Genomic DNA, 26172 nt, shown 5'->3' on the forward strand with positions numbered 1-26172 from the left:
TCTAAAAAAAACAAAAAAAAAATTCATAGCATACAAGTAGGACCTTCCCTTCTTTATCCTTGTTTAATGCTAAACCCTGCAAATGGGATTATCATATGAGTTTTGTAACTTTGGTCAAATAAGATCGTATCATCATGTTCCACACATTCGGTGCAAGCAAAGAAAACGCCTTTTGAAAATGATCCAAGCAAGAAATGGAGCCAATAAGGCAGGTTATGCTGTTCCATTCGCTATGTTTTTACAATTTTGTCAATCTATTCCATTCCAATTCCATAAGGAAGAGGAAACTACACTGGCAAGTTTCCAATGTCATTGGCCCCCGGCCAAGTCTCAATTTTTTATTTTATTTTGTAATGAAATACTTTGATTAAGACCTTCAACAGAAGGAGAAAAACATCACTGGCTCCTTTCACATTTATTTATTATTATTATGCCTCATGATAATGAGGTTATTTATTGAAAATGTAAACAACAACAAAAAGAACAAACATCAAAACCTCTTATACAAAAAAAGAAACCAACACTATTGAAATCTAAATTAGGAAGTGCCAACCTATATATACTATAAAGAGAAGGTAAACACGAAGAAGGAGACAACATCGAAACCTCTCATACAAAATAAGAAACCAAAAGTATCAAAATCTAAATTAGGAAGTCCCAACCTATATCTACTATAGAATGAACAAAATCTGGAGTCATATCCCACGAAATCATTGACTCCTAATTAATAATGAGAAAAGTCAGCATTATTATTCTCTCATCCTCATATGAGAATTTAAGTCTAAAATGAGCGAGAGGACAACGAAACAAGAGCATTATGACAATTAAGACGACATAATCAAACCAAGGACAATGGCATCATAAGAACACACACAAAATAAATCAAGATACAACTAAATCAAACCAGTTCATAAGTTAAGTGGATCGTCTTCATTCCTTATAATGATGATGATAAAAGAGTTTGTTTCTGTATGATCCTAAAAGCCAGAAAGCTAATTAAGAGAGGAAGCTTTTTAAACATGATGAAGCAGATCATTCAGAGGTACATTATGCGGGAAGCCTACCTCTAGTACGTGCACGCATGGATGAAGAATTGTGCCATTGATTGATCGAATAAACTTCAATACAAGGTAGTCAGTTTCGCATTGGTAATTATAGACACCACTTGTCTTAACGTAAACTTTGGAAATAGCTGCGTTTAATGATTTTTTTCTTTCTTTCTAAAACACACTTATAATAATCAAAGAATACGTACAAAAGTGTCACCGGTTGATAGAAGAACAGATTCTGGTGCATTTTGATCTCTGTTTCTCCCTTTTCCCTTTTCAACTAGCTAGTTACGTACTAAAACATCCATTATATGAACTTTCGAAGCATATTCATGTAAAAAGAGAAATTCTAATGTTGGTAATACTGCATTCTTATGAATAGATATCTTTTTCATAGTCTTCAGAAGAATGAAGGGCAAGATGTAAGTTGCTGATGTGAAATGAAAGACAGAGGGATAAAAATTAAAAATCATGGGTTTCCTTCACAACTTGCAGAAAATTAATGAACAAAACCATCAGCATCACAAGCATCATCTTGCGAACAAGACTGTAATACACCTAAATTTGGGCATGCAATTCCATGTTATCATCATAGTTAACTTGCTTATGCTGTTTATTTAATGAATGATGAAGAATATTGTAGTGCTATATAAATCTCATTGATATAGGTGATCAACTATTTGGAATATATTGATAAAGATCATATTTAAACTTTTAGTTAATTAGCTAGCAGTTTGATAGCTAATAGGTACAAGTATTCTAGGCATTCCTGGTTAAACACATTATGCCTTTGAGCAACTTTCTTTTACATTTTTCTCTAGAGTTTGTAACATAGTGCGCTCAAGTTCATGTTTGGGGGGGGCTATTTAGTTATTCATGGCTAATCTGTTCAATAATATTGATCAGCATTGTTGAATAGAGACATTATCCATTCCTGGTTCTTTCATTAAAATAGAAAAGATAGGTACGTCGGAGTCGAAATTTCACGTACTAGTTGAATTATTATTATTATTATTTTCCTTCTTGGCATGGATTAGGTAAATTCTCTTCCAGCTTTGGATCTTAATTTCCTAACTCCAGCATGCTTTTGTCTATGTTCGTAATCCCAATTACATTTCCCCCTTCCGGTTTAAACCCCAAATAAATGTAAACTCTAGTTCGGCTACTCTCCTAATTGTTCCAGCTTACTTTTCTACATTCCCACTGGGGTTATATTTCCCAGTTCCAGCTTATTTCTTAAATTGTTCATATCAATTCACTATGAATACCTCCAAGTTGGAGAACAATCAAATCACAGAAAATCTCAATTTAAGAGTTAAAAGTTTTTGTTATTGCAAGATACTACTGCTTTAAGGATTGTAAAGAACATGAGGCAGCGCGGCGGTTGGCTTCTCTGGACAACATTGGTGATACTTGGTCTCCTCTGTCTCTCAGTTGATGCTGGAAACTACATCAACGACACAAGATTGGGACCGCTGAACAGGACAAGTAATATCCCCAAAACACAAGATCGGGACGATGCGGTGAAGATAACATATCCTCCTAAACAGGTTGTGTTGGATAATGGCCTGGTGCAACTCACATTTTCTAACCCTGGTGGACAAATTACTGGAATCAAATATCATGTAATTGATAACTTACTCAAAAACAAGACCACACAAACAGCGTACTGGGATGTGATGTGGAGGGGTCAGCTTCACGGATTTGACGGAAAAGAATTTAAAGTCATTACGGAGAGGGAAGACCAAGTTGAAGTTTCTTTCATCAGTACCTACAATCCTTCCTTCTCTAATGACTCGATGATCCCCTTGACTGTCAACAAAAGGTACATCATGCAGCGTGGTCGTTCGGGGTTCTATGCGTACGTCATCTTCCAGAGAGATGAAGGGTGGCCGGAGCTGGCAATAAATGACGTTCGACTAACTTTCAAGCTTAACCAAGATCAATTTAACTACATGGCGGTGTCGGATACTAGAAGAAGGTTCATGCCAACAGCTGACGACCGAAACCTAGGTCAGCAACTTGCCTATCCTGAAGCTAAGCTTTTAAACAATGCAACAAGCAATCCTCTCTTTCATGGCGAAGTGGATGACAAGTACCAGTACTCAAGTGATGACAAAAATGGCAAAGTCCATGGCTGGATTAGTACCAAGTCATCTGTGGGATTTTGGTTGATCACACCAAGTACTGAGTTTCGTGCTGGTGGACCTCCGAAGCAGGACCTCACCTCCCATGTCGGGCCGACGACAATGTGTGTGTTCTCTAGTAGTCATTACGCTACAGAACAACTTTGTTTGAAATTCAAACAAGGTGAAGCATGGAAAAAGGTTTATGGACCTGTGTATGTGTATCTTAATCTAGCTGGTTCAACCAGGGATCCCACTACTACACTTTGGCACGACGCTAAGCAACAGATGCATGAAGAGGTGAGAAGCTGGCCTTACAATTTTACTCGATGCCCAGATTTTCCTGTTTCGGAGCAACGAGGATCAGTTTTTGGAAATTTACAAGTAAATGATAGGTACATTAACAGCACCAGCCTTGTTCCGGCAAGCTCGGCTTATGTGGGATTGGCTGCACCTGGAGAAGTGGGATCATGGCAAACAGAAAGCAAGGGATACCAGTTTTGGACTCGAGCGGATGCAAAAGGCGACTTTGTCATCAAACATGTTCGACCTGGGAACTATAATTTGTATGCATGGGTTCCCGGGATTCTTGGAGATTACAAATATGAGGTCGAGATTAGTATTAAACCAGGAAGTCGATTCGAGTTGGATAAGCTTACTTATTCGCCTCCAAGAATTGGTCCTACATTATGGGAAATCGGCATCCCTGATCGAAGTGCTGCCGAGTTTTACATACCGGATCCATATCCAACTCTCATGAACAAACTTGATAACAATAATCACTCGGATGCCTCGGACAAGTTCAGGCAATATGGGATCTGGGGACGTTATGGAGAGTTATACCCTGACCATGATCTGGTCTACACTGTTGGTGTTAGCGATTATCGTCATGATTGGTTTTATGCTCATGTGACTAGGAATACAGGAAACGTCTTGGTCGGAACCACATGGCAGATTCAATTTAAGCTTACTAATATGACAGCTCCCGGAGATTATAAGCTCCGATTGGCATTGGCCTCCGCCAACTATGCAGAGTTGGAGGTTCGATTTAACAAAGAAAGCAAGGCACCTCTTTTCTCTACAGGGCGGATAGGAGAGGACAATGCTATAGCAAGACATGGAATTCATGGTTTATATTGGTTGTTCGATGTTAATGTACCAAGGTCTCAACTGCATGAAGGAAACAACACACTCTATCTTACTCAGACAAGAGGCGGAAATATGTTCGTAGGAGTCATGTATGACTATATCAGACTAGAAGGACCTCCATTGCGATGAGAAGTTGAAGCTCCATAATTGTAGTGTTTTTATTTCTATAAAAATTTATTATCAATATAAATTTTGGATATCCAAACAATATGTCTGAGAGTACTTCCTGGTTGTGTGTAGTAGCTCTGCAAATCTGGATACCTCTTCTTACAAGAGTGAACCCTGGGTTTTCAAATGCTAGTTGCTGCCTATCAAATGGGGCATGTAACTCACATAAACAATGATCACAAATTGCTTTCTCACCACCATAAATCAACTTCAAAATATGTACAACAGATTGTCACATTACAATGAGGATAAACTTACAAGGGCTCCAGTGGATCAATGTAGCATTCTCAATCTTTCAAAATTGTATGCCTATCATTGAATTCACTACTGCAATTCATCACATTCAACTTGGAAGTCTTTTTTTTTTTTCCCTGAATGGGTTTCATCAAAGCCCAGCTACCATGCACCCTGTTGGAGATCCTCGACAAAAATAGGTTTCACCTCAGTCTCAAGTTGTGTTCCATTGGGAGACTGACCTGTGTCATTAGTGTCAGTTTTTCGGCCCGGGATTTGTCTGCACTCATAGCCGAAAGAGATGCCAGGTTGAATGAAAGCCAACTGTCTTTCCAAGCATAACCTTCACTAAATCACTCAAATCTGAAATTGTCATATAGAACGCCAGTAGTTTCAACAAGTCACAACAATCAGCATAATATTCATATTCCAAAACATAAAAAGCAAATATGCGACTATTAGTGCAAGCATGACACTAAGATCAATCAGGTAGAAGGGATGGAGCAGCAGTAATCATAATTGAGGGCAATTAAAACGAACCTTACGGCCTCTGTCAATTAAATCTCGCAACTGTTGACCATCCACCACTATGGTTCATCGAGACTGAGGAGACCAGCGAAGGATTTTGTCTGTGCTTTTTTAACCTTACCACAGAATCAAGATTATACATTTCAGAAGTTTAGTGTCATACAGGTAACGGAAAACTGCAAATACAAACATCATATACCTGCGCTTCTAACTCAGCAATTCTTTGCAGAGATGCTTGTTCAATGTAAGCACGACGCTTACACTCGTCTTCAAGCAAGACTGTAAGTTGGTATCTGAGCTCAGCCATTTCTTGAGCCAGATCCTCAGCTTCTTCTTTTGCCTTTAACTTTTCTTCTCTCAGTTCTTCCTAAGAACCATAAGTAATGTAACATTGAAGTTAGAATCAACTAACAAAACGTCAAAACTCTGAAAAGACAATAACCTACTCAAGAACTCTTGCTTGAAACCTTGACCTATGCATTTTTTATAGCAATAGTGGAAAGCTGTTTCCGAGAGTGTTCAGACATATTTTGTATTAGACGAAAGATAGTAATTATCAGTCTATCCCATGGGTATTCATATCATACCTTTAGTTGCTTCACAAGAAGTTCATATTCATGTATCTGGTGTGACATCTCCTTCATCTTCACTATCATATCGGCATCTGGTGCCAGTACCATTGCCAATTTGGAAAAAAGTGACTCCAAGACTTCTCCACAAGTGCTTCAGAAATACCATAAAAAAGTAAAAGATATGTTAAGGAAAAAATGTATAACACATCTCAAAGATTAATTAAGTCATTACACTACATACAAGTGATCGGAAACAATTAGGAACCAATAAAACATCCTACTGATAACTATTCCCTTGTAGCAATAAAATTATCTTTTCCAAAAACAGATGCCACAACATCATACATGGGGATATAAAAGATTAAGATTGAGAAACTATCAAATGAGTAAGGAGCAGTCAAAAACAAAATCTTCCTATCATTCACCCAGTCCTGACAAAATTAAATAAATATTTGATGGACTGAAAGTTCATATGTTACTCAGTGAAGACTGATAGTAATATTAAGTAGCAGCATACCTCATATCTATTGAATATGTGTGCCTTCCCTCTAGCTCACTTAACAAAGACTCTGACTTGAATTCAAATCTATCCTCTTCCAGCAATTTTTCAACCCTCTGACAAAAGATCCTAGTATTTGTCTCTGAGGCATCAAGCTTCTCCCTTAGTTCCTTATTTTCCATATCTAAGCAATCAGCAGTTTTCCGTGCATCCTGACATTGAACCTCAAGTTCTTGAATTAACTCATTCATCCTAGTTTTTTCTCGAACAGTTTCTTCCTGGACTTTATTAGCTTCAAGGCAACTCTGCTCCAACGCTAACATATCAAGCTTCATACTCTCAATTTCACACTGAGACTCTAATGACATGGATGAAACTGACTCCTCTAGTTTCTCTATGCACAAATTTGAATTCTGTAACTCCACTTCTTTGCTTTCCAGTTCTTGCATTAAGAACAAGCACTCTGAATAGGACTTCTTCAGCTCATCTCTTAACCTGTCAACTGTCACCTGTAAATTCTCTGTGCCTGCTAATTTCAACTCAAGGCTATGTACATGCTCTTCAAGAAAGGTCACTTCTGTGTCCCTTGCATTTAATTGATCCTGAAGGTAATCTGTGATCAATGATTTGATGGGTTAATTCAAAAGGATCATAATAAGAGTTTTAATACTTTAACATACCTAGTAAACAGATCCACTAAGGATGAACTACAAATTACAAATTTCATAATATATACAATGGGTGATCATTACAAAATATAATGCATGGTTTACACTAAAGCCAAATATTGTCCAGAAAGAAAGTCAAATTAAATGAACAACTACCTATTTCTTGAGAGCAGTTCTTGAGTTCTTTCTCTAACATTTGAATTTGTTTCTTGTCTTCTGTGCGGAATTCGGATAACGACTTCATATGTACATCCAAACTCTGAATGAACAAAATCTCAAATCAGATACTCTGCCGGAGAATATAACTTCTTCAAAATTTATTGATATTTTTTGCATAAATATATTTCTTCATAACTGTGGACAGTTCAAACTTATACCATTCTATAAAAAGGCCGATATTTTGGATGAGAAACTCTTTAAGTAAGGAGGAAGAGAAAGAGAAGAGTCAACAGAGTGAATAAGGTACTGGTCTCCCTATAAACATGCGCATTGTAGACAGCTGCATTATACTGTATGAAAAGACAACATATCCTGGATATAAACTTTACCCTGATTAGCCCGAAGCTTTGGGATTGTGATTCTTTCAACATGTCCTTTTCTTTCTTAAGCTGCATACCAATTCAAGAAACACAAAAATAAGACAGAAATCACCATGATGTTAAACAATGTAAACGGCGTAACAAAGTAAAGCCAGCAGCAACTCAAAAGTCAAAACACATAGTGCAGAAAAGACATTATCAAATCAAAATCCTGTTGGAACAGTACAAAACTCAAGTAGCCTTTAGTTTTAGGAACACACAATCCAAATTCTTCTCTTAAGCCATAATACCGAACAATCCAATACATCAGACTAACACAACATAACCAACATTATTTTTTTTTTTTTACTCTGAAGAGCAGAAAGCAGACCTCTCTGCATCTTGTCCCAATCTGCAGGAGCTCCTCAATATCGAACGAGCTGTCACTATTGCTGCCCCCGCTGCTGTTAGACATCAATGATTTCCGAGACTGAAATTCATTTCCAACATAAACCATAAGAATGCATTAAATTCTCAATTAGCAATCACTACACCACATGGAATAAAGAAAACTCATAACCGAAAACCAGTAACCAATTGGGTATTACATTTTTCTGATGTGATAATGACCCAAGTACAAAACTTGAGCATATTCAAGGATATACACTATCCAAAACCCATTTGAAACTAAAAGGAGGACTAATAACAATTCTTACCTGCGATCTGGGTTTAGGGTTTTAGGGTTCTCTGCAAGTGAGTCCAAGCTTGGGTTTGGGAAATTTGATTGGAAAGGATTCGAATTTTTCAAGAATTGGTTGTTTCAAAAAAATGATGAAAGCTTCAATTTTCAATTTTGCTTTGGGAGTGGGTCCCTCGTCGAGTTGTTTTGAGTTGGGCGCTCAGCTGGCAAAACGCAAAACGTTCTGGTCGGGTCGGGTCGGGTCGACAAGTGAATATATATAGCTGTATTATCCATTATCCAATCCAAGCAGCTAGCTGTTAATCCTGTTATAGTCATTTCTTGTAATATAGTTGAACAACTATTCCTATGTTTATTCGGATATTATTCTACTATACACACATGTAACACGGAATTTAATGATCAATTGATCGGTGATCAGTTGCTTACCGCTTACACATGTCACTATCAGATTCTGTGTGTATGTCGTACATGAGTGTTTAATACAAATTCTTATGTTTATTTATTTACCTTAGTATTTATTTGTTGAAAGAAAAATGTCTTAAAATGATGTCTTATGTTAATGGAAATGAAAATGTTTTGTTTTTTGTTTTTTTTTTTTTCTGTCCACTGGTCAGTGTCGTAACCAAGAACCATAGTTTCTAAAGTGACAATGTTTCTTCATCACCACTCGCTAGGCAACAAAAATTTACGACTGCATAGTTTTTGACCAACACACAGAATTTTACAGACTGGAGAACGTCTAATTTCATGTCCTTAATTCTATCGGGATACCTAGGTCGGATCGTAAAGTCATTCCAAAATTATAGACAGCGACTCTCGTGTTCTTCACCCAAAAGTTGCTTCCACGTACATAGAGTCCGAAAGCCACAGACAGACCTCAACAATAAGGCCAAGGGGAGTACGCACCTGCTACTTCAGTCCAAGATGTACGTTAAAGCTGTACTACAGCACGCCCCAGAGGCACCCTTGGTACCAAGGGGAGCTTCTAAATAGGACAAAGGCGATACAACGGGCAGGGAGATGGAGGCCAGGCAGAATTATTCTCCATTCCAAGGACGTAGCATCCCTGTGATGCACTCGACACCACCCAATAAGAAAAGAAGTTGTTTTCGTAAGTGCCTGTGTTGGACTATCTGCCTGCTCTTGCTGCAAGTGATTGTGGTTGCGATCACCGGTGGAATTTTATACCTTGTGTTACGACCAAAGCTTCCCAAATACACGGTGAGCAAACTGCAGATAACGCAGTTCAGTCTCAACCATGATCACAGCTTAAGTGCTACATTCAATGTGAGCATCACTGCCCGGAACCCCAACAAAAAGATCGGCATATACTATGAAGGCGGGAGCCGCATAAGTTTGTGGTACACAAGCACTAAGCTTTGTGAAGGAGGTTTGCCTAAATTCTACCAGGGTCACCGCAACACAACTCAACTTGTAGTACCACTCAGTGGACACACTCAAGATGCAAAGGGCCTGCTCACCGCACTCCTACATCAGCAGCAACAAACTGGCAACGTTCCGCTCACTCTCAGGGTTCGGCAACCCATAAGGATAAAGCTTGGCAGCTTCAAGCTCCCAAAGATCAAGTTTGTAGTCAGGCACAGGCTGTTGGTTGACGGTCTTTCAGAGAAAAACGATATTAGAATTCAAAGCAGTAGCCGTAAGTATATACGTAACGCTGTAAAAGATAGAAAGCATCAGCTTTTCGGAAACCTCATAGCCTAAGCCTGAATCGATCTGTGTATTCCTTCAGATGTCTTAATTTTCATATGTATGATGTCCAAAAACAATAAGGCCAAGGGGGTTATCTTCAATATTTACACATTCGTAATGATAGCATTGGATTACATCATGTCATCCAATTGGTGAAGGGTACCAGTCTACATACCCCAAAATGATGTCTTGAATTAATAGAATCAAAAATGTTTTTAATTTCCAGCCGCTGGTCACTGTCATAATCATAATGTGAATTTCACTTCCCAAAAATATGATGTCATATAGTGTTCTAATTTCAACCATCGAAATCAAGTCTAAAATGACCATGGGTTTCTTCATGACAAAAATTACGACTACAAGTTATTGCATAATCTACCAAGGACACAAGAAAGAATTTTACAGACTGGAGAAGATCTTTCAACTTTCATATCCTTAATTCAATCTGGATTCTTGGGTCCGACCGTAAATAAAGTCATTCCTAGTGTTCTTCACCCAACACTAGCTTCCACCTCACTTTAGTTTACGACGTATAAGCTGCCCAAATGCCGACCTTAACAATAAGGCCTAGGGGGTCATCTTCAATATTTACACTTTTAAGATGATAGCCTTTGGTTATATCATGCCAATTAATTGGTAAAGGGTACCAATCTACATACCCCAAATAGATGCATGCAACTTGGACTGTAAGGGATGCTAAACTCAATGTCACCATTGTCCAAAGCAATTACACACCAGAACCTGCTTCTAATGGTTGTTTCGCCACCATTGCAGCATGTTTCTGACCAGAAAGATGAAAACTGAAAGCTATCTGGCTGTTGCACACTACATTGCAAATATTGCATGTTCTAACTTCCCCAGCTGCTGCTCCTCCTCTTATAACCTTCTGCTTTTTCATCTCCAAATCCTCTTGTGAAGGAGCCTTTGACTGGGAAGTCTTTTCCATGGGACCAATTTGTGGATTTCTTGCACCTGATGGAACATTTGTGGTCGGGGCAGTACCTTTGTTCTTCAACTTTTCAAGTTGATCCAAGTTCCTCTGATGTTTCCTTCCAACTATGTGTTTGACATAGACGTCCTGGCTGTTACAGTAGATCTTGCAAAATTCACACCATACACACTGAACAAGCTTGACTTTATTTGGGTCTTTCTTCCAAATGCCATTGGACTTGGATTGGATTGCGGGAGCAGAATTCAACCCAGCCCTTCGATGCATTAAGTTAGCCTAATATGACAACGTAAATGAAAACAGTAACAGTCAATAATATATGATGAAAATAGTTGGAGAAGCATATATTTGATAATCTAAAGCATAGGGTCAGCACATACATTAAAAACATGAGCTAGCAGTAAAATGTCAATAGCAAAGACAGAAACTATCTAAGTTGCTTTAACTTTTAGACTTAATCCCCCATCATGGTCTTACAGAAAACAAAGCAAATGCAAACCACCACAGAAACATGTTTAAACAGCAGAATATAAAACGACAAACTAGTTAAAATCCTTTAATTTACCTGAGCAGCGTGCCTTTTCCCAGCCAAATGCTTCTTGTAAACGTCTGGGCTATGGGTAGTGACATTGCACATTTCGCAAATCTTCACAAAACCAACCGCTGCTGCGTCAACCTTCCTTCTCTTTGTTCCCAACTCCTCACCAGCAACTGCACTTGTACTCCCACACATCACTTGCCCGCCCGCGCCGCTCATTTCGCTAGGCAGACTGGCATTGTCTGTACCATTGGACGTTCCTGGAAACGCTGCAGCAGTGGAGTCATTTGTGATTGGCAATCACATTTCTTTGCTATTACAAAGTTACAAAACAAGACTAGAGATATCATACAAACGAACCGCATACCATTAGGTTGATCTGTCCAAATGCTATTCCACAAAGAATTTGCATTTGTGGGCACTAACAAGCTCTCATTCAAAGATTTGATTGACTGCAAACCACCCACCAAAAAAAAAAAAAGCTTTCAAATTTCAAAATCCATGTATATATTACATTGATTGAAAAGAAAAAGAGTCGAATTGAAGAGAAGCGCTTACAGCGTCATATGAGATGGGAACAGCTTGATTGACAAGCCAACCATGTGAAGGAGCATTTGGGTCTTCACCAAATGGCAGGTGACTTTGGAGGCCAACATGGGTCAATGGGTATGGGCCTGAATTGGGACCCGGGTCGACTCCGGGTGGGTGATCGGACGCTACCGGAGGAAAATAGGAGAATTGAGTGTTGGGGTCGAAGGTGGTGTTGGGATATTGATAGGTGAAAGTGGCCGGATATTGTGAAGAATTGAACATTTGGGGGTGTGAAATTGAAAGAGAAGCTGGAATCTGCGTTAGGGTTTGGTGAGTTATGGTGGGGAATTTGCAGAGACAGAGAGAGAGAGAGAGAGAAGCTGTACTGGTAGACTGGTATTTCTCGAAGTGTAGATGTGGGCTGGATTTGGGTTCAGACTTTGCATCGAGACTCGGAATACCATTGGGCTTGGTTTTTTAACCGCCAAAAGAATTGGGCTTTCTTTAATTTTTGAAATTACAAATCTGCACCCTCTAGATGAGCGACCACTAAGAGCAAGTTCAATCAGGTCACTCACTATTCACTGCTTTTTGTTTAATTTCACCATCTGGGTCACGAGCACAGTATATTTCGTACCCTGGGTCACGAGCACAGTATATTTCTTGACCCAGAGAATGAAAATATATACTAAAAAGCAGTGAATAATAAGTGATCCGGTGACCCAACGAGTGAACTTGCTCTAAGGAGCGGCGGCAACCAAGTGTGGCATTTTTGGGAGTACAAATCTCGAGAGTAAAGTTGGATCTTCATTAGTGAAGGTTTATGAATAAATTTAGATTGCGGAAAAATACATTAGACATCCGACCAGCAATCATGTTCTCCAAATTATATATTACATACCAAAACACCCGGTTTTATGAAGAAAAAAAAAAAACTGTACAATATTTCCCACTAATGGTTGGAAAGAAACCTTTGCAGCATCAATTGTAGACTAGATAATGCGGTAAGACTACCATTTGGAAAAATAGAAATCATCAATAGGTTTGTTCCTCTTCCTTCATATAAAGTCTGCATTCTGGCATCAATAGCCATGCCCCATCTGTGCCATTCCTCATTCTAGTTCTTGAGCAGTAAAATGGTATGCTATGCATTTCAAGTTTGAGTAGATCTATCAAGGGTCCAAGAGGATTATCTCAGCCTGAACCGAGGCACACCTAAATCGGATCAACTGTTTTAACGGTTCCAAAGAGCCATCCACAGAAAAAGGCTTAAGAGTCATGCACTCCAGTACAGGTGAACTTAACAGCAGCAATTTGATAAAATCTAGTTCAGCTTTGGCATCAGAGATGGCAACAATTTCTATACATTGAAGTTCAGTGAGTTGACAATCTGAGTTTTCGCCTAAATTTTCAAACCAGGAGTTCACTTCTCCCACCACATGATGATAATCAATATGGTTGACCTAAAATAAGGTCAATAGCATCAGTATCTTGAACTTTTGACAAAACAGCTCTCTGAACTACAATTTTCTGGAAAAATTCTAAGTTTCAGTTGGTCAAAAACATAGAATAATTACATTCATTAAGAGAGTTAAACTCACCACAATCTCTAGTTTTCGTAGAGCAGGGGAGCTCCTTACAAGGCATAGAGCAGTTGTAATCTCCTCCAGATCAGTGAAGTTTACGTCCATATAAAGATCATTCAGAAACAGTACTGGTTGAGGCAGCTTTCGTAGCAGGGGACCAACAGCCAAATACTGCAGCAAAAACCAAACTCAACAAATATGCATATCCCATGGCCATGAAAAAATTATCATTTAATGAAATATGAAACCACATAAACCAATACCTTTAAAACGTAACCTGAAATTTGAAGGTCACGAATATTAGGCAGGTGAACGAAAAACTTGACCAAATTGGATGAACCGCCAACAATCCATCTGACTTTGAATTCCAAACGGATGTCAACATGTTCAAGATGTAAGGTATTCTGAAGACAAACATCCTCAAAACTACACCATCTATATCAGGCAATTTGAGATTTGGTGCATCAATGCAGAGATTTGTGAAACCATCACAGTATTTCAAAATCAGTCTCTTAGGCACAGGACAACAAACAATAAAATCTTCAAAGACATGTTGGGCCAACGTAACATGCCTAATGTCAAGATGCTCCAAACTCATGAAGCCTCTGAAAGTTGATGGAGGCTTTAGAATACAATTATGTAACCGCAAATGAATTATGTCTTGACAAGAAAAGAAACAAGAGGGCAACTTGTAGCGATGCGATGCCCCTTCCAGATTACAAGTTTCAAACATTTGACACAGCTTCTTGATAGATGAAGAACCCATCTATCAATATCAGCACTGGCTAAAAAATCCCGATGAGTAAGCTCAAACTTGTGTATGGGGCCAATGTGAAGTAAGAGTACTTGATCAACAATATTAGCAAAGGTGATATGGTTCTGAGTCGATACACATTGCTTATCAAACTTTAGATTTTGAAGCATGGCTGGTTTATACCTCCACTTGGTCGATAAAATACTTGTCCTCACTGCCTCCTTAATCGGCAAACGTGCCAAAATCTTTTCAGCAATCTCTCTTGGTAAGTTGCTAATTGAGTCCAACTCCACCTCCATTTTTGAAGTGCCTTCCCTTGCTCCTGGAATTTTCAGTTCATTTAAAAAAATAAAATAAAAGGAAATCATTGATCGAATATGCTGGCCAGTGGTGTCCAAATAATTCAGACCATGCCCTTGTGCGGGTGTGTAAGCAAAAAAGATCATGACTCTACTTCCAAAACAAACAGCCAAATTGAATATAGTCATATAGAAAAGAAGGAGCCATCCGTTCTTTGTTCACAACTAAAATGCAAAGTCTTTCCAAGAGTCTAGTCCCTAGTAATTTTGATTCTGTTTTTGTTTCACTTGGATGGAACTCTTTCTAAGAGTCTTGCATGCAGACCAGGATCTCGTGTAGCTGGAATTTTTGACATATATACAACAACTGATTTAAGCACCTAATTCCAACTCTTCAATGTAATAAGTACCGAAAATAAAAAAGAATCCCTAATTTTCATCGACAGCAACAAACAGAGTTACTAACTAGAACTTGAAAAACCAAAAAGTGCTACAACTTCAGAAATTTCAACCGAATCAATTCAGCAAACGGAATGAGGGAAATGTAAAGCGAATCAAGGACTTGAAACTTGAAACGAACAACACACAGACAATTTCACACATGCATTCATGCTTTATTAGTTTGTCGATCCAATATATAGCCATGAAAATAGTGTAAATTGCACGAGATCGATCAAAACCAAAGAAGAAGCTGATTTTAACTCAGAAATTTGGTACAGAAATATGGAGATAATCACTTCAAGCGGAAAAGATCAAGAAGCTGATCGTCGCATGCCAGTTAGGGTTTGTGGGCATGAGCGAGAGAGAGAGAGAGAGAGACTGAGTGAGTGAGTGAGTGAGGAGCCGAGGAAGGTTTTATATCAGGATGCGTACGACGCGTCGTCTATCACTGTGTCTTACAAAAATACTGGAGAAGTGGACGACGATAAGCAAGTTCCCGCTCATAGTGTTTGGGTCTTTGGGATGTTGTTCTGGCTGTGGATCTGGGCTTAGAGGTTGGGTTCAAGCTTGCAACAAGAACCGGGATAGAATTGGGCTAGGGTTTGAAATCCACATAGAGAGATACTTTAAATTACAATTTTTTTTTTTTTCGTTTGAGCAGAAGAGGACAATCACTTTATTGATATAAAACTAGTGAATACACTGTTGAGCAACACAGTTACTCAAGATAGGTGGTAGATGCAGCACCACTTCATACAATTTGAAAACTCAAATGCATTGAGGAAAAATTATACACGCTAAAGTATAAAACAGATTTACTAGAAGAAATCATGAATTTCATGTACCAATAGGTATTGGATGAAATAAATTTTCTCACAAGTATTATACATTTGCCTCAGTAATTTTATTGATTCTTTGATGTTAATTTCTCATGACTCATCATGTTTTCTGCATTCATGTAATAGATAAAGCTTAAGGGAACGAAATGTTGGAAACTATAGTATAGGTGGGGAAAATGAAATGTATGATATCATTTTAAAGATTTGGAGGTTGATTGGAATGTTGGAGAAAACCATATGAATAAAATTGTAGTATACTTAAGCTCAACATCTGCTGGAGGAAACTTCACCTTAAACTCAAGCTTTAAGATTTAATTAACTCTTTTGTTGTGGTTAATAATATAGACAGCAAGGAGATGATGCAAGCTTGTCCTTTAGTTTATGTCAATATGCAAGCTAAGAGCAACTCCAACAGTAATACTTATTTTCCTAGCTAAACGTGAAATATAATTAGTTAGCTATTGAGTTATGCTCAAACAGAATACCTAAATCCCAAACTAAATTTAGGTTTTAGTCAAATTTTCTCCATCTCTACCTAAAAATAGCTAGAGAATTTAGCAAAAGTTAAATTTAACTTTTGTTTAAGTATTCTGTTAGAGTAGAATTTTAACCTGAAATTAGCTAAATATTAAATTTATTTTGAAATAAGTAGTCTCTTGGAGATGCCCTAATAAGGTAGCTCATAGGCTAGCAGACTCTAAATTTTTTAATCGAATGCCCCCTGTACAATCTTAATGTTTTAGTAAAAATTGAATTGCAGAGAGAATTGTCTATTATTATTAATAATAGGAGCCCTTTGTATAGAGAGTTACAGAGTACATGAAAGGTGATAGAATCCGACATAACTAGGAAACCTAGAACCTTCTCATATTACAACTCTACAACTAAACCCTAGTTTGAAGAGGCACACATGATGTCAACATTCTTCAACACTCTCCCTTGTGCCGCTCAAACTTGGTGATGACGCTTTGATCGTTGCCTCACTAAAAACCTTACCAGGTAACAAAAACTCTGTTGGACAAAAATAACCCTGGTCGAATAACAAAAAGAGCACAACACGTCCTTCACTCTTCAAGATCAAACATGTAGACATCATACCTCCCCCTGATTGCAACAATCATGGGAGTTAAGATAACTTTCTTAATCTTCCCTGATTGCAACAAACATGTTTCTCGAAAGTGGATTTAGGTAACGACTTAGTAAATAAGTCCGCTACATTATTCTCTGATCCGATTTGATTCACTTCAATATTTAGAAGTGTTTGTTGTTGTTGATTGTAAAAGAATTTAGGCGATATATGTTTGGTGTTGTCGCCCTTGATGAACCATAATTTCATTTGCTCAATATAAGCTGCATTATCTTCGTAAATGCATGTAGGTTCATCTCTGGTAGACTTCAAACCACCAGTTCCTCGAATGTGTCTAACTACAGACCTTAGCCATATGCATTCTCACACGGCTTCATGTAGAGCAATAATCTCTGCATGATTTGAGGAAGTAGCAACAATAGTCTGCTTTGTAGACCTCCAAGATATCGCTGTGCTTCCCATGGTAAAGACATAACCTGTTTGTGAGCGACTTTTGTGAGGGTCAGAGAAATACCCTACATCAGCAAAACCCATCAAGACATCGTTGTCATTTTGATGGAGGGGAGGACGAGGACGGCATCACCAGCGTCAACATCACAGAAGGTGGCATTTTGCCTTGTGGGGTCCGATCCCACACTTCCGTTATTTCTTTTCTCTCTGTAAGGATAAAACAAGCTCATATCAATCGTACCTCTCAAGTATCGAAAGATTGTCTTTATACCAATCCAATGGCGGCGTGTTGGCACAGAGCTATGTCGAGCTAACAAGTTTACTGCGAAGGAGATATCCGGTCTTGTGCATTGAGCTAAGTACAATAATGCGTCTATTGCACTTAGATAGGGCACTTCAGCCTCTAATAAGCCTTCGTCCTCATCTCTTGGACGAAATGGATCTTTTCCGGGCTCACGACTACGGTCGATCATGGGAGTAGTCACAGGCTTTGTTTTATCTTCATCAAAGCGCCTCAGCAATTTTTGAGTATATACTGACTGATGGATCATAATCCCATCACTACGGTGCTCGAGTTCTAGTCCGAGACAAAACCGTGCTACAGCCTACAGCTTGAGCAAGGGCTATAGGCTGTAGCGTGGGGAGCAGTGGCAGCGTGGGCTGAGCGGATGTGCAGGCAGGGTAGGCGAGTCGGGCAGGGCTGCAGGCTGGCGGGCTGCTGTAGGTTGGCAGGCTGGTGCGCGGTCTGCAGGGGCAGTAGATGCGCTGCAGGGGCAGCGTGGGCTGGGAGCAGGGCTCCCGGGGGGGGGGGGGGGGGGGCAGCAGTTTCGCGGTGGGGAGGCTGTAGGGGCTTGCGGTGCTTGTGGCTGCAGGCTGCAGGTAGGGTTTTCAGCAGTTTTGGTGAGGGAAGCTTTTTAGGTTTTTTTTTGTTTTTTTTTTAAAAAAATTTAGGCTAGGGTTAGGGCTCGTGTTGATAACGTCATTTAGTAAAAATGGAATTGCAGAGAGAATTGTCTATTATTTTTTATAATAGGAGCCCTTTATATAGATAGTTACAGAGTACATGAAATGTAATAGAATCCGACATAACTAGGAAATCTAGAACGCTCTCCTATTACAACTCTACGACTAAACCCTAGTTTAAAGAGGCACACATGATGTCTGACATCCTTCAACACTTAATCGTATTTCATGAATAAAGTCTATTGTTTCGTAAAAAAGAAGAAGTTAATAATATGATTCTTTTTTATTTTCTTATGGGTATTTTACTCCAAATGTTGTGACGAAGAGCTTGCTTAGATTGGAAAAAAAGCTCACTAAGTCTGGTTCATGACTTAATCTCACATGTAAGTTGGATATAATATGTGTATCATTGTCCAACTTGTCTAAATAAAACAAATTTGAAAAAAATCCTCATATGATTCATATGAAAAAAAACTGATGATCTTAAGCACATCTCTTATCTCATGTACACCTCGCTGCCAAGTCCTTACGACCTTACTATGTCACTTAAAAGACTAGAGAGCCTAACCATTAAACCATATGCAATTGCAAAGCATTGTTTCATTATGAGCTGCTTAACAAAGCATTGCCAACTGCTAGCTATATAAGAGAGCAAGTGGAAGAAAGTGAAGAAACCAATCACTTCTGACTCCATTCCCCGTACTATTGCCAAACAAAAGCCCTTGAGCTTAAATGCTCCATTAAAATTCAAACTAATAAACCCAAAATGGCACAGATCATTGGTCAGGCATTAGTACAGGCTCTATTGTATTGAAGAAATAATGGAAAGAGTTGGACTTATTTGAATAAATGTGTATCACAAATAGTCACATATGTTTAAGAATTCAACTCTCGTCTTCTCTTTTTTCATATAGATAAATTCTATGTGTTTTTAATATACGCGGTTGGCTGTCGACCTCTTTTGAGTACCTACACAGCTACTAATGTTAGCAACTTCAATCTCAGTTTGAAGGAAGCTCGGATCCGCAAAGCAAGTTTGGAAGAATTCTAACATTGAAAGAAACACCGGAGTTAGTAGCGGCTTTACTCCACCTAAAATATAGTAAGTTCCATTTGGAGTTAATTTGAGACTAGCAAAGTTGGCGTGCTTAAGTGATCACTTATACTTTGTATGTAGATTTGTAGTGGTCCAATTTCTCTCTTTTATAAAGGAGCCATCATTTTCTATTAAGCATAGATCTTGGCATAGACAAGTATAAGCATCACTTGGCAGTACTACTATGTTTGAGAAAGGAAATAAACAAGTGAGATGGGTTGTCATGTTTAATGGTATTATTGGTAGGTGACTAAACAACCACCTTGAGCTAGCTATCTATCCCAATTTTTCAACACCTCACTCATTTACCCCAAACAGATTCCTTTTCTACATAAAAGAAGTACAATTCTATCTTATACCAGAATATGAAGTCCATGAATTACAATGTTGAAGTTTGGAGGTGAAAGAAAAATAATATGGTAAAGCTAAAGGGCATAGAAAATGGGATATGAAAATTTGATGAGGCTTAGCAGTTTGAAAGCAATGAGCAGCTAGGCCTCAGCAAATTTTGAAATCTTGAAAGAATTAATGAATCGATATCGAGAAATATGTATATGTACATCCTCGAATCTTTATTGGAAACCATTACAGAAGTATGAAGTAGGAGTTTCTCTATTCTGCCCTTAACAAGTTGAGCATTCGAGATATATATTAATGCATCAACTTGTAAATGAGTGTTGGCATCAATAGGGAGACTGACCTATGAAACAAGAGCCTCATAAGGCTTATGGCTGGTTCCTACCCACCATGGCTTGAAGGCTTGTGCAGCAGCAGCATGGCTGGTACTAATCTCTTCTTCAACAGGAGCAGGAAGGTTGAGATCAAGAAACTCTCTAACTTCAGGAGTTGCTGGTTTGGGAATCACTATAGTGCTTTGGCTGCTCTTACTGTCAGCTGAACCACCAATCAAGTGTGATCTCTTGTGACCACCCAATGCTTGACCAGTGGGGAAAACCTTTAGGCAAATTGGACAAGAATGCCCCTTACTCTTTGTACTGATGCTCTCAACTTTTACAACATCATCTTGATGATCAATGACATTACTGAGCTTACTGTGATCTGATGCAATGGGATGATCAGGGGAGAGGTCTGTGTCAAACTCCGTGGTGTGTTCACTGCTCTCAATCTTAGAAGCAAAGCATCCTTTGATCTTTTTGTGACTAGCTCTATGGCCTCCTAGAGCTTGGTATGACCTAAAAACCTTGTTGCAAGTACCACACTCATACTTACTCCTTTTTGAAGAATGATCATAAGCATCTTGAAGCTTTCTCTTGTTGCTTGAATTGAACTTGTTAGAACCCAATTGAGCTTCAGCTAACTCAGTTTTCTTGAGTATCAAATTCTTCTTGGTTTTGTCACTCTTGGAAAACCCACCAACAGAAACTTCCTCATCTAACATCTTTTTCTTTAGTTTCTTCAGTTTAAAAGTCTCAAGAGTAGCTTCCTTGATTTCGGAAACCCGATTCATCTTGAGGGATGATGGAGCATCCGAAAACCCTGAATTGTTATCAGAGATACTGTGATCAAGATCAGCAACAATTTTCAAGCCACCCCAGTGACCCACATCTCTTGAGAGCATCATCAAACACCAAGCAACCTCTTCCTGTTGCTCTTGCTCAATCTCAGTAACAGATGAAGAAGCATTATTGTTTACAATAGAGAAATTAGAAGAAGAGGTTGTAGTAGTTGTTGCCATGTACCTTGTTCTTCTTCTCCTGGATGTGGTAGTTCTTCTCCTAGTAGTATTAGTAGTTTCATTTTCAGATTGGCTGTCCACGGCCTTACTGCTAGTCCAAGAATCTTGTTCGTTCTCAAAGCTATTAGTAGTCGAGTTTGAGTGACACTTCATATGAGCAATCAGAGCTTTCCATGACTGAAACCCTTTCCCACATTCTCTGCATAGCTTGTTGTCAACTGAAGTTTCCTCACTTGAACCTGCAATTCTCCAAGTTTTCTTGGGGTTTTCCCTGAGGCCATAACCTGCTTGAGGACCAGTTTCGAAACCTGTCTCAGTGTAATTGCTGAGAGAGGAGACCTTAACTCTGCTGTTGATGAATTTTTGATCCTCTGTCGAATTGTTGTCGATCAAGTGAGACCTCATGTGACCACCCAGAGATCTTCCACAGGGGAAGCTCTTGCTACACAACTTGCAAAAATGCTTGAATTCTTGATCTTCTTCCATTGAACTACAAACTTGTAATTTAATTCAACAAATAGGAAATACAGATAACAAACCAGAGACTTCAAATCTGATTACAGAACTTGGTGAAATATGGGGATTCTCGATCTCATCACACTAAGACAAGCCAAATGCTAATGAAACAGAACACCCCAAAAGAAAACTGACACAGCTCAGATCAGAAAATCAAGGAGAAAAGCTCAAACTTGGAGTGAAAGAAAATAGAAAAACCAATGAATCCATGATTCACCAGATTGCTAGTGAAATAGCTAGTAGCTTTCTGGTTCACAATTTAGTAGAAAAAGAGAGAGCTCAGCATCTTAATTGGGTAGTTGAAAAATGGAGAAAAAGATGTGTAATTCGAAGAAATCATGAGGTCATTGTTACTAGTGATGTGGGATGAAAGAAGCCAAATCAAGAAGAGAGAAAAGAGTGAGGGAGTGAGTGAGCGAGCGCTTCTTTCTCTCTCTCACTAACTATTGTGAGCTTGACTATATTTGGAGGAGGAGAAATCCATGCATGGAAGCAAAGATAATAAAAGTGGTGAGTGTGAGAGGTAAAGATAGCAGAGATGCACTTGTACTCAACTGAGAATCCTACGCCAAAACCAAATCCAATGGCCAATAATCCTCTCAGAAAAACGAAGAAGAAGAAGAAGAAGAAGAACCCAACTCACTCACTTTGCTTAGAAAAAGCTCAAAAAACTGACTGCCTCTTCTTCCTTATAACTATTCCTTCCTTTGTCTTGTTATTAAGCAAAGAGCAAGTGAAAAGGTTCCACTCTCCGGCTGTTATTCTCCTTCTTTTTCTTCAAAGCTCTCATTAAAATAATTGTTATGATTCATTTATTGTCAAAGTAATACCAGTTACTTCGGTTTCAACCAAAGCATAGCATTCTAGTATTCTACATTACCACTGTTTAGTCGGTTTATGTGAGGATGATTAATAGTTTAAGGAGAAAGTCTTTGGTGAAACGGCATTGTCATGCGATAAAATTAACTTATACACGTGGTGATTTTTTACTAGATAGTCGGACAAATCTGTTGGTCCAAACGTCGTATAGAGGATTCTTCCAGTTTTAGAGCAGCCAAGTAAATTGCTTCAAAACAAATTTGGGGTCTCTCCACCCTGCTAGTGATCACTTGGGAGATGAGGTTACTTTATGACCAAAAGACACATAAATAAACAAATATTTGGGGAATAAGGTATTTGGGAGCATTTGTACCTGTGAGATGATACACTAGCCTAGCTAAAGCTGCAATATAGTATTAGTAGTTAGTACAGCTATGTCAAGGAATACATTACAATACTTGTGTATTCAGTAATGATGCTAGCTAGCTTTTCACCATATTCTATGCTTCTTGATCATCTCCATAATTTAATTACTATAATCCCTGAAGGGCTATAAAAAAAAATAAAAAAAACCAACTTTACACCAAGAGCCAAAATGATCAACCTCATCCTGGGTGGAGTAAATTATGTTGATGTTTTGGTAACCTTTGAAATACATAGGAAGAAAAGCAAAAGAGCATTGTTAACCATGATCTATCTAATAATGTCAATGTTCACATTTCTTTCTTTTGGAAGTTATCTTTTGAAATAAATTATGAAATTTTATATCACCTCATACAGATTGTGAAGTCAGGAAGCCTCAAGCACTCAATCAGTCAATCCCCTTGGGCCCAGAAGGGGTTTTTCAACCTAACAATATATACAGGAGTTGAAGTTTATAAAAAAATGTTTTGAAAGTAAAAAGAAGTTTCATATATTTGTGAGTAACTGGCAGAATAATCTGTAGTTATTGGAAATTCATTATTTGAATATTAACAAGGCAGTAAATGAATTCAGATCTTACATATATAGTAATATACAATTATACATGAATGTATTCAATTTTCAACTCTCTACAAAAGGGAAAAATCAAACCAAAATAACAAACCAGGTAGTTATCCAGTATTCCTTGTGGAATTATGAATATCCTGATTAGGAATTTAGGTAAAGATGAATAATGTCCTACTCACAAGGCACAAGCCACTAATTTTGAACAAAATATATTACTACAGAGGTCAAATAGCTTATAGAGAATACATTGTAGTTAAACACAAAAAAAAAATTTTCAAGATAACATTATTCGCTTTCCGAATTCGATTTTTTAGTACTATAGCTAGTACTGTCACAATGTAAAAGAATTGAGAATTTATTGGAACAGTGATAATATATAACACCACCCTAGCTAGTAGATCTACTGTGATGCGGGAAGCGTGAACACGATAGTAAGAGGCTCCGTCAAGCGTCGAAAGCCATATGAGATGAGCTAGAATCCACTAGCAATTACGGGCACAGCCGTAAGAAAAATAGAGAAACTTCTCTAAGATTTGGTTTTTTTATTGATAACTTGAATGAAAATTACAATCTAAGAGGTGCCTTATATAGGGCACATAGCATAAACCTAATACAACTAGAAAACAAAAAGAATAATTTATTATAGACTAAAACTAGAAAACCTAATTAAACCTCATTAAATAAAAATCAGAAATAGAATCCTAGATACTAAAGAATATTACGCAAATATATAATTGGAATCCCAACCAAGATTTTGTTCGAGAATCCCGATATATCCAAAATAGTAATTTATGATTAATTCCATCATTAAGAAGCCTATTTGAATACCAATTTCCAATATTCAAATTATTCTTCTTAATGTGAAGACGCTTCTTTCTTTTCGGGATTCTTTGTTGAAATTGGCTAAAATCTCGTCCTACATCAGTCTCCTCCACTTGAAAAGAACTCGACCTCGAGTTCCTCTTGTATGCAGCTCGATCATTAGTAGGAATAAAACATGATAAGCCATCAACTTCAATATTCTCGAAATTAAAAGGAATCACCATGAATCCAATACCGTAGACAAGTTTAGAATAAGCATCTTGAAACTTGAACTCCTCCACTTGAAAAGGAATGGGCAATGACTTCTCCTTGGGTTGATCTTGAACACAATTAGGCATGCATGACATGGATATCGATGTGATGAATGAATCAGCTTCCTTATCCTTAATGAGTTTCTCTTCAATCTTCAAAGTTGCTTCTTCATGTTCCTTTTCACACACCTCAAGATGGTCATTCTTGATGTTCTTCTTTCTAGGCTTGATTTTAATTTTGTGCGACTCCCACCTAAATAAATATGTGTTGTCTTTGCAATAACCACCTTTGACCCTTTCATGCCATGGTCTTCCAAAAAGCACATTAGTGTCGTCCATGTCAATCACATGACAAGTAATCTCTTCTTTATAAAATTTTCCCATAGAGACAGGAACTTTACAAACCTCTGTTACTTGTGCATATTCATCCTCTCCAAATGGAATCCAGTATGGATCACTCAGCTTCACTGTCGGCAATTGAAAATAATCCACAATTTTGTTTGCAACAAAATTCTCTCGTAGACCACTGTCAATTATTACAGAGCATACCTTGTCTTTGATGACACATGTAGTTCGGAAGTCGTCGTAATCCGGCGTTGTGAATATCCAATGTTCCATGTTTCTTCTTTCTTTCTTTTTTTTTCCTTTTTTTTTTTTTTTTGGATTGATGAGGTTGTCCTAGGGCAAATCCCTTGGTATGTTCCTCTTCAACGAAACTTTCTTGGATAGATACTCTACGACCAGCGTCGTTGAGGTTGGTGGTAGTGAACTTCTCCCATGGATCGTTGTCTGCTAAGAAGCGGGCGAAACCCGCTTTGATACCAAATGATGCGGGAAGCGTGAACACGATAGTAAGAGGCTCCGTCAAGCGTCGAAAGCCATATGAGATGAGCTAGAATCCACTAGCAATTACGGGCACAGCCGTAAGAAAAATAGAGAAACTTCTCTAAGATTTGGTTTTTTATTGATAACTTGAATGAAAATTACAATCTAAGAGGTGCCTTATATAGGGCACATAGCATAAACCTAATACAACTAGAAAACAAAAAGAATAATTTATTATAGACTAAAACTAGAAAACCTAATTAAACCTCATTAAATAAAAATCAGAAATAGAATCCTAGATACTAAAGAATATTACGCAAATATATAATTGGAATCCCAACCAAGATTTTGTTCGAGAATCCCGATATATCCAAAATAGTAATTTATGATTAATTCCATCATTAAGAAGCCTATTTGAATACCAATTTCCAATATTCAAATTATTCTTCTTAATGTGAAGACGCTTCTTTCTTTTCGGGATTCTTTGTTGAAATTGGCTAAAATCTCGTCCTACATCATACTGTATTGACTTTCTTCAGGAAAAAGGCTCTAATGAAACAGAATTAGCTTAGGTAGGGGATGATATAGTTTTAATAGTTAATTAACACAAAGTATGTTTCTGATTAGTTTAAGAATTAGTAACCCCATGAGACAAGCAGATTAATTTGTTAAGAAATTAGTAACCAGTACTACTACATGCTGCATGTCTAGAGTTGTGGGTGTGCAGCCCTACAACAAAGTCAGAAATTGGGCAGCAAGCATGGCGAAGCACTAACAATGCCGGCCTAATTAT

At 38.1% G+C, this 26172-nt stretch overlaps 6 protein-coding genes across 10 annotated transcripts; 2 read left to right on the forward strand and 4 right to left on the reverse strand.

Moving 5' to 3' along the window:
* The first annotated feature begins 837 nt into the window (after positions 1 to 837).
* Positions 838 to 4527, forward strand: LOC112176415 (probable rhamnogalacturonate lyase B). 2 transcript variants are annotated; one of them, XM_040510467.1, is made up of 2 exons: positions 838 to 1130; positions 2372 to 4527. In XM_040510467.1, exon 2 carries the CDS (start codon positions 2417 to 2419, stop codon positions 4451 to 4453), a length of 2037 nt encoding a protein of 678 aa, XP_040366401.1. In that variant the 5' UTR covers positions 838 to 1130; positions 2372 to 2416; the 3' UTR covers positions 4454 to 4527. The 2 variants fall into 2 exon arrangements, with proteins under 2 accessions (XP_040366401.1, XP_024170098.1); XM_024314330.2 differs by having other exon boundaries at positions 839 to 1130; positions 2388 to 4527.
* Positions 4528 to 4665: 138 nt separating this feature from the next.
* LOC112179657 (golgin subfamily A member 4) lies at positions 4666 to 8380 on the reverse strand. 3 transcript variants are annotated; one of them, XM_024318111.2, is made up of 9 exons: positions 8228 to 8380; positions 7903 to 8001; positions 7542 to 7601; positions 7150 to 7252; positions 6344 to 6938; positions 5842 to 5977; positions 5454 to 5621; positions 5267 to 5370; positions 4666 to 5089 (listed from the first exon to the last, which is right to left on the reverse strand). In XM_024318111.2, exons 2-8 carry the CDS (start codon positions 7984 to 7986, stop codon positions 5314 to 5316), a joined length of 1203 nt encoding a protein of 400 aa, XP_024173879.1. In that variant the 5' UTR covers positions 7987 to 8001; positions 8228 to 8380; the 3' UTR covers positions 4666 to 5089; positions 5267 to 5313. The 3 variants fall into 3 exon arrangements, with proteins under 3 accessions (XP_024173879.1, XP_024173880.1, XP_040366402.1); XM_024318112.2 differs by having other exon boundaries at positions 4666 to 5111; XM_040510468.1 differs by having other exon boundaries at positions 4666 to 5370.
* A 755-nt stretch (positions 8381 to 9135) lies between these two features.
* LOC112179660 (NDR1/HIN1-like protein 6) lies at positions 9136 to 10159 on the forward strand. Its single transcript, XM_024318116.2, has one exon. The coding sequence runs from the start codon at positions 9235 to 9237 to the stop codon at positions 9937 to 9939; it is 705 nt and encodes a 234-aa protein (XP_024173884.1). The 5' UTR covers positions 9136 to 9234; the 3' UTR covers positions 9940 to 10159.
* A 133-nt stretch (positions 10160 to 10292) lies between these two features.
* Positions 10293 to 12341, reverse strand: LOC112179658. Its single transcript, XM_024318113.2, has 4 exons — positions 11973 to 12341; positions 11782 to 11866; positions 11442 to 11683; positions 10293 to 11152 (listed from the first exon to the last, which is right to left on the reverse strand). The coding sequence occupies exons 1-4, from the start codon at positions 12225 to 12227 to the stop codon at positions 10655 to 10657; spliced, it is 1080 nt and encodes a 359-aa protein (XP_024173881.1). The 5' UTR covers positions 12228 to 12341; the 3' UTR covers positions 10293 to 10654.
* A 432-nt stretch (positions 12342 to 12773) lies between these two features.
* LOC112176416 (F-box/FBD/LRR-repeat protein At1g13570) lies at positions 12774 to 15368 on the reverse strand. Of its 2 annotated transcripts, XR_005803057.1 has the most exons (3): positions 13795 to 15368; positions 13547 to 13702; positions 12774 to 13408 (listed from the first exon to the last, which is right to left on the reverse strand). XR_005803057.1 is itself a non-coding variant. In XM_040510469.1 (2 exons), exons 1-2 carry the CDS (start codon positions 13634 to 13636, stop codon positions 13118 to 13120), a joined length of 405 nt encoding a protein of 134 aa, XP_040366403.1. In that variant the 5' UTR covers positions 13637 to 13766; the 3' UTR covers positions 12774 to 13117. The 2 variants fall into 2 exon arrangements, 1 of the variants encoding a protein (XP_040366403.1); XM_040510469.1 differs by lacking the exon at positions 13795 to 15368 and having other exon boundaries at positions 13523 to 13766.
* Positions 15369 to 19764: 4396 nt separating this feature from the next.
* Positions 19765 to 22360, reverse strand: LOC112179589 (zinc finger protein ZAT9). The gene has a single exon (XM_024318050.2). The coding sequence runs from the start codon at positions 21640 to 21642 to the stop codon at positions 20161 to 20163; it is 1482 nt and encodes a 493-aa protein (XP_024173818.1). The 5' UTR covers positions 21643 to 22360; the 3' UTR covers positions 19765 to 20160.
* Between the last annotated feature and the right edge of the window lie 3812 nt (positions 22361 to 26172).

The sequence above is a fragment of the Rosa chinensis genome, chromosome 7 (assembly GCF_002994745.2).
Source record: "Rosa chinensis cultivar Old Blush chromosome 7, RchiOBHm-V2, whole genome shotgun sequence".
Lineage (NCBI taxonomy): Eukaryota > Viridiplantae > Streptophyta > Magnoliopsida > Rosales > Rosaceae > Rosa > Rosa chinensis.

What these genes read in the sequence shown, in the direction of transcription:
- LOC112176415 (XM_040510467.1), top strand. Translation starts at nt 2,417, where the DNA reads ATGAGGCAGCGCGGCGGTTGGCTTCTCTGGACAACATTGGTGATACTT.
- LOC112179657 (XM_024318111.2), bottom strand. Translation starts at nt 7,986, where the DNA reads ATGTCTAACAGCAGCGGGGGCAGCAATAGTGACAGCTCGTTCGATATT. An exon ending in TTCTTGTGAAGCAACTAAAG is followed by an intron (nt 5,622 to 5,841) that starts GTATGATATGAA and finishes TATGGTTCTTAG; the next exon opens with GAAGAACTGAGAGAAGAAAA. An exon ending in TTGCTGAGTTAGAAGCGCAG is followed by an intron (nt 5,371 to 5,453) that starts GTATATGATGTT and finishes TTCTGTGGTAAG; the next exon opens with GTTAAAAAAGCACAGACAAA.
- LOC112179660 (XM_024318116.2), top strand. Translation starts at nt 9,235, where the DNA reads ATGGAGGCCAGGCAGAATTATTCTCCATTCCAAGGACGTAGCATCCCT.
- LOC112179658 (XM_024318113.2), bottom strand. Translation starts at nt 12,227, where the DNA reads ATGTTCAATTCTTCACAATATCCGGCCACTTTCACCTATCAATATCCC. An exon ending in TTCCCATCTCATATGACGCT is followed by an intron (nt 11,867 to 11,972) that starts GTAAGCGCTTCT and finishes GGTGGTTTGCAG; the next exon opens with TCAATCAAATCTTTGAATGA. An exon ending in TTGGACAGATCAACCTAATG is followed by an intron (nt 11,684 to 11,781) that starts GTATGCGGTTCG and finishes CCACTGCTGCAG; the next exon opens with CGTTTCCAGGAACGTCCAAT.
- LOC112176416 (XM_040510469.1), bottom strand. Translation starts at nt 13,636, where the DNA reads ATGGACGTAAACTTCACTGATCTGGAGGAGATTACAACTGCTCTATGC. An exon ending in GTTTAACTCTCTTAATGAAT is followed by an intron (nt 13,409 to 13,522) that starts GTAATTATTCTA and finishes ACCTTATTTTAG; the next exon opens with GTCAACCATATTGATTATCA.
- LOC112179589 (XM_024318050.2), bottom strand. Translation starts at nt 21,642, where the DNA reads ATGGAAGAAGATCAAGAATTCAAGCATTTTTGCAAGTTGTGTAGCAAG.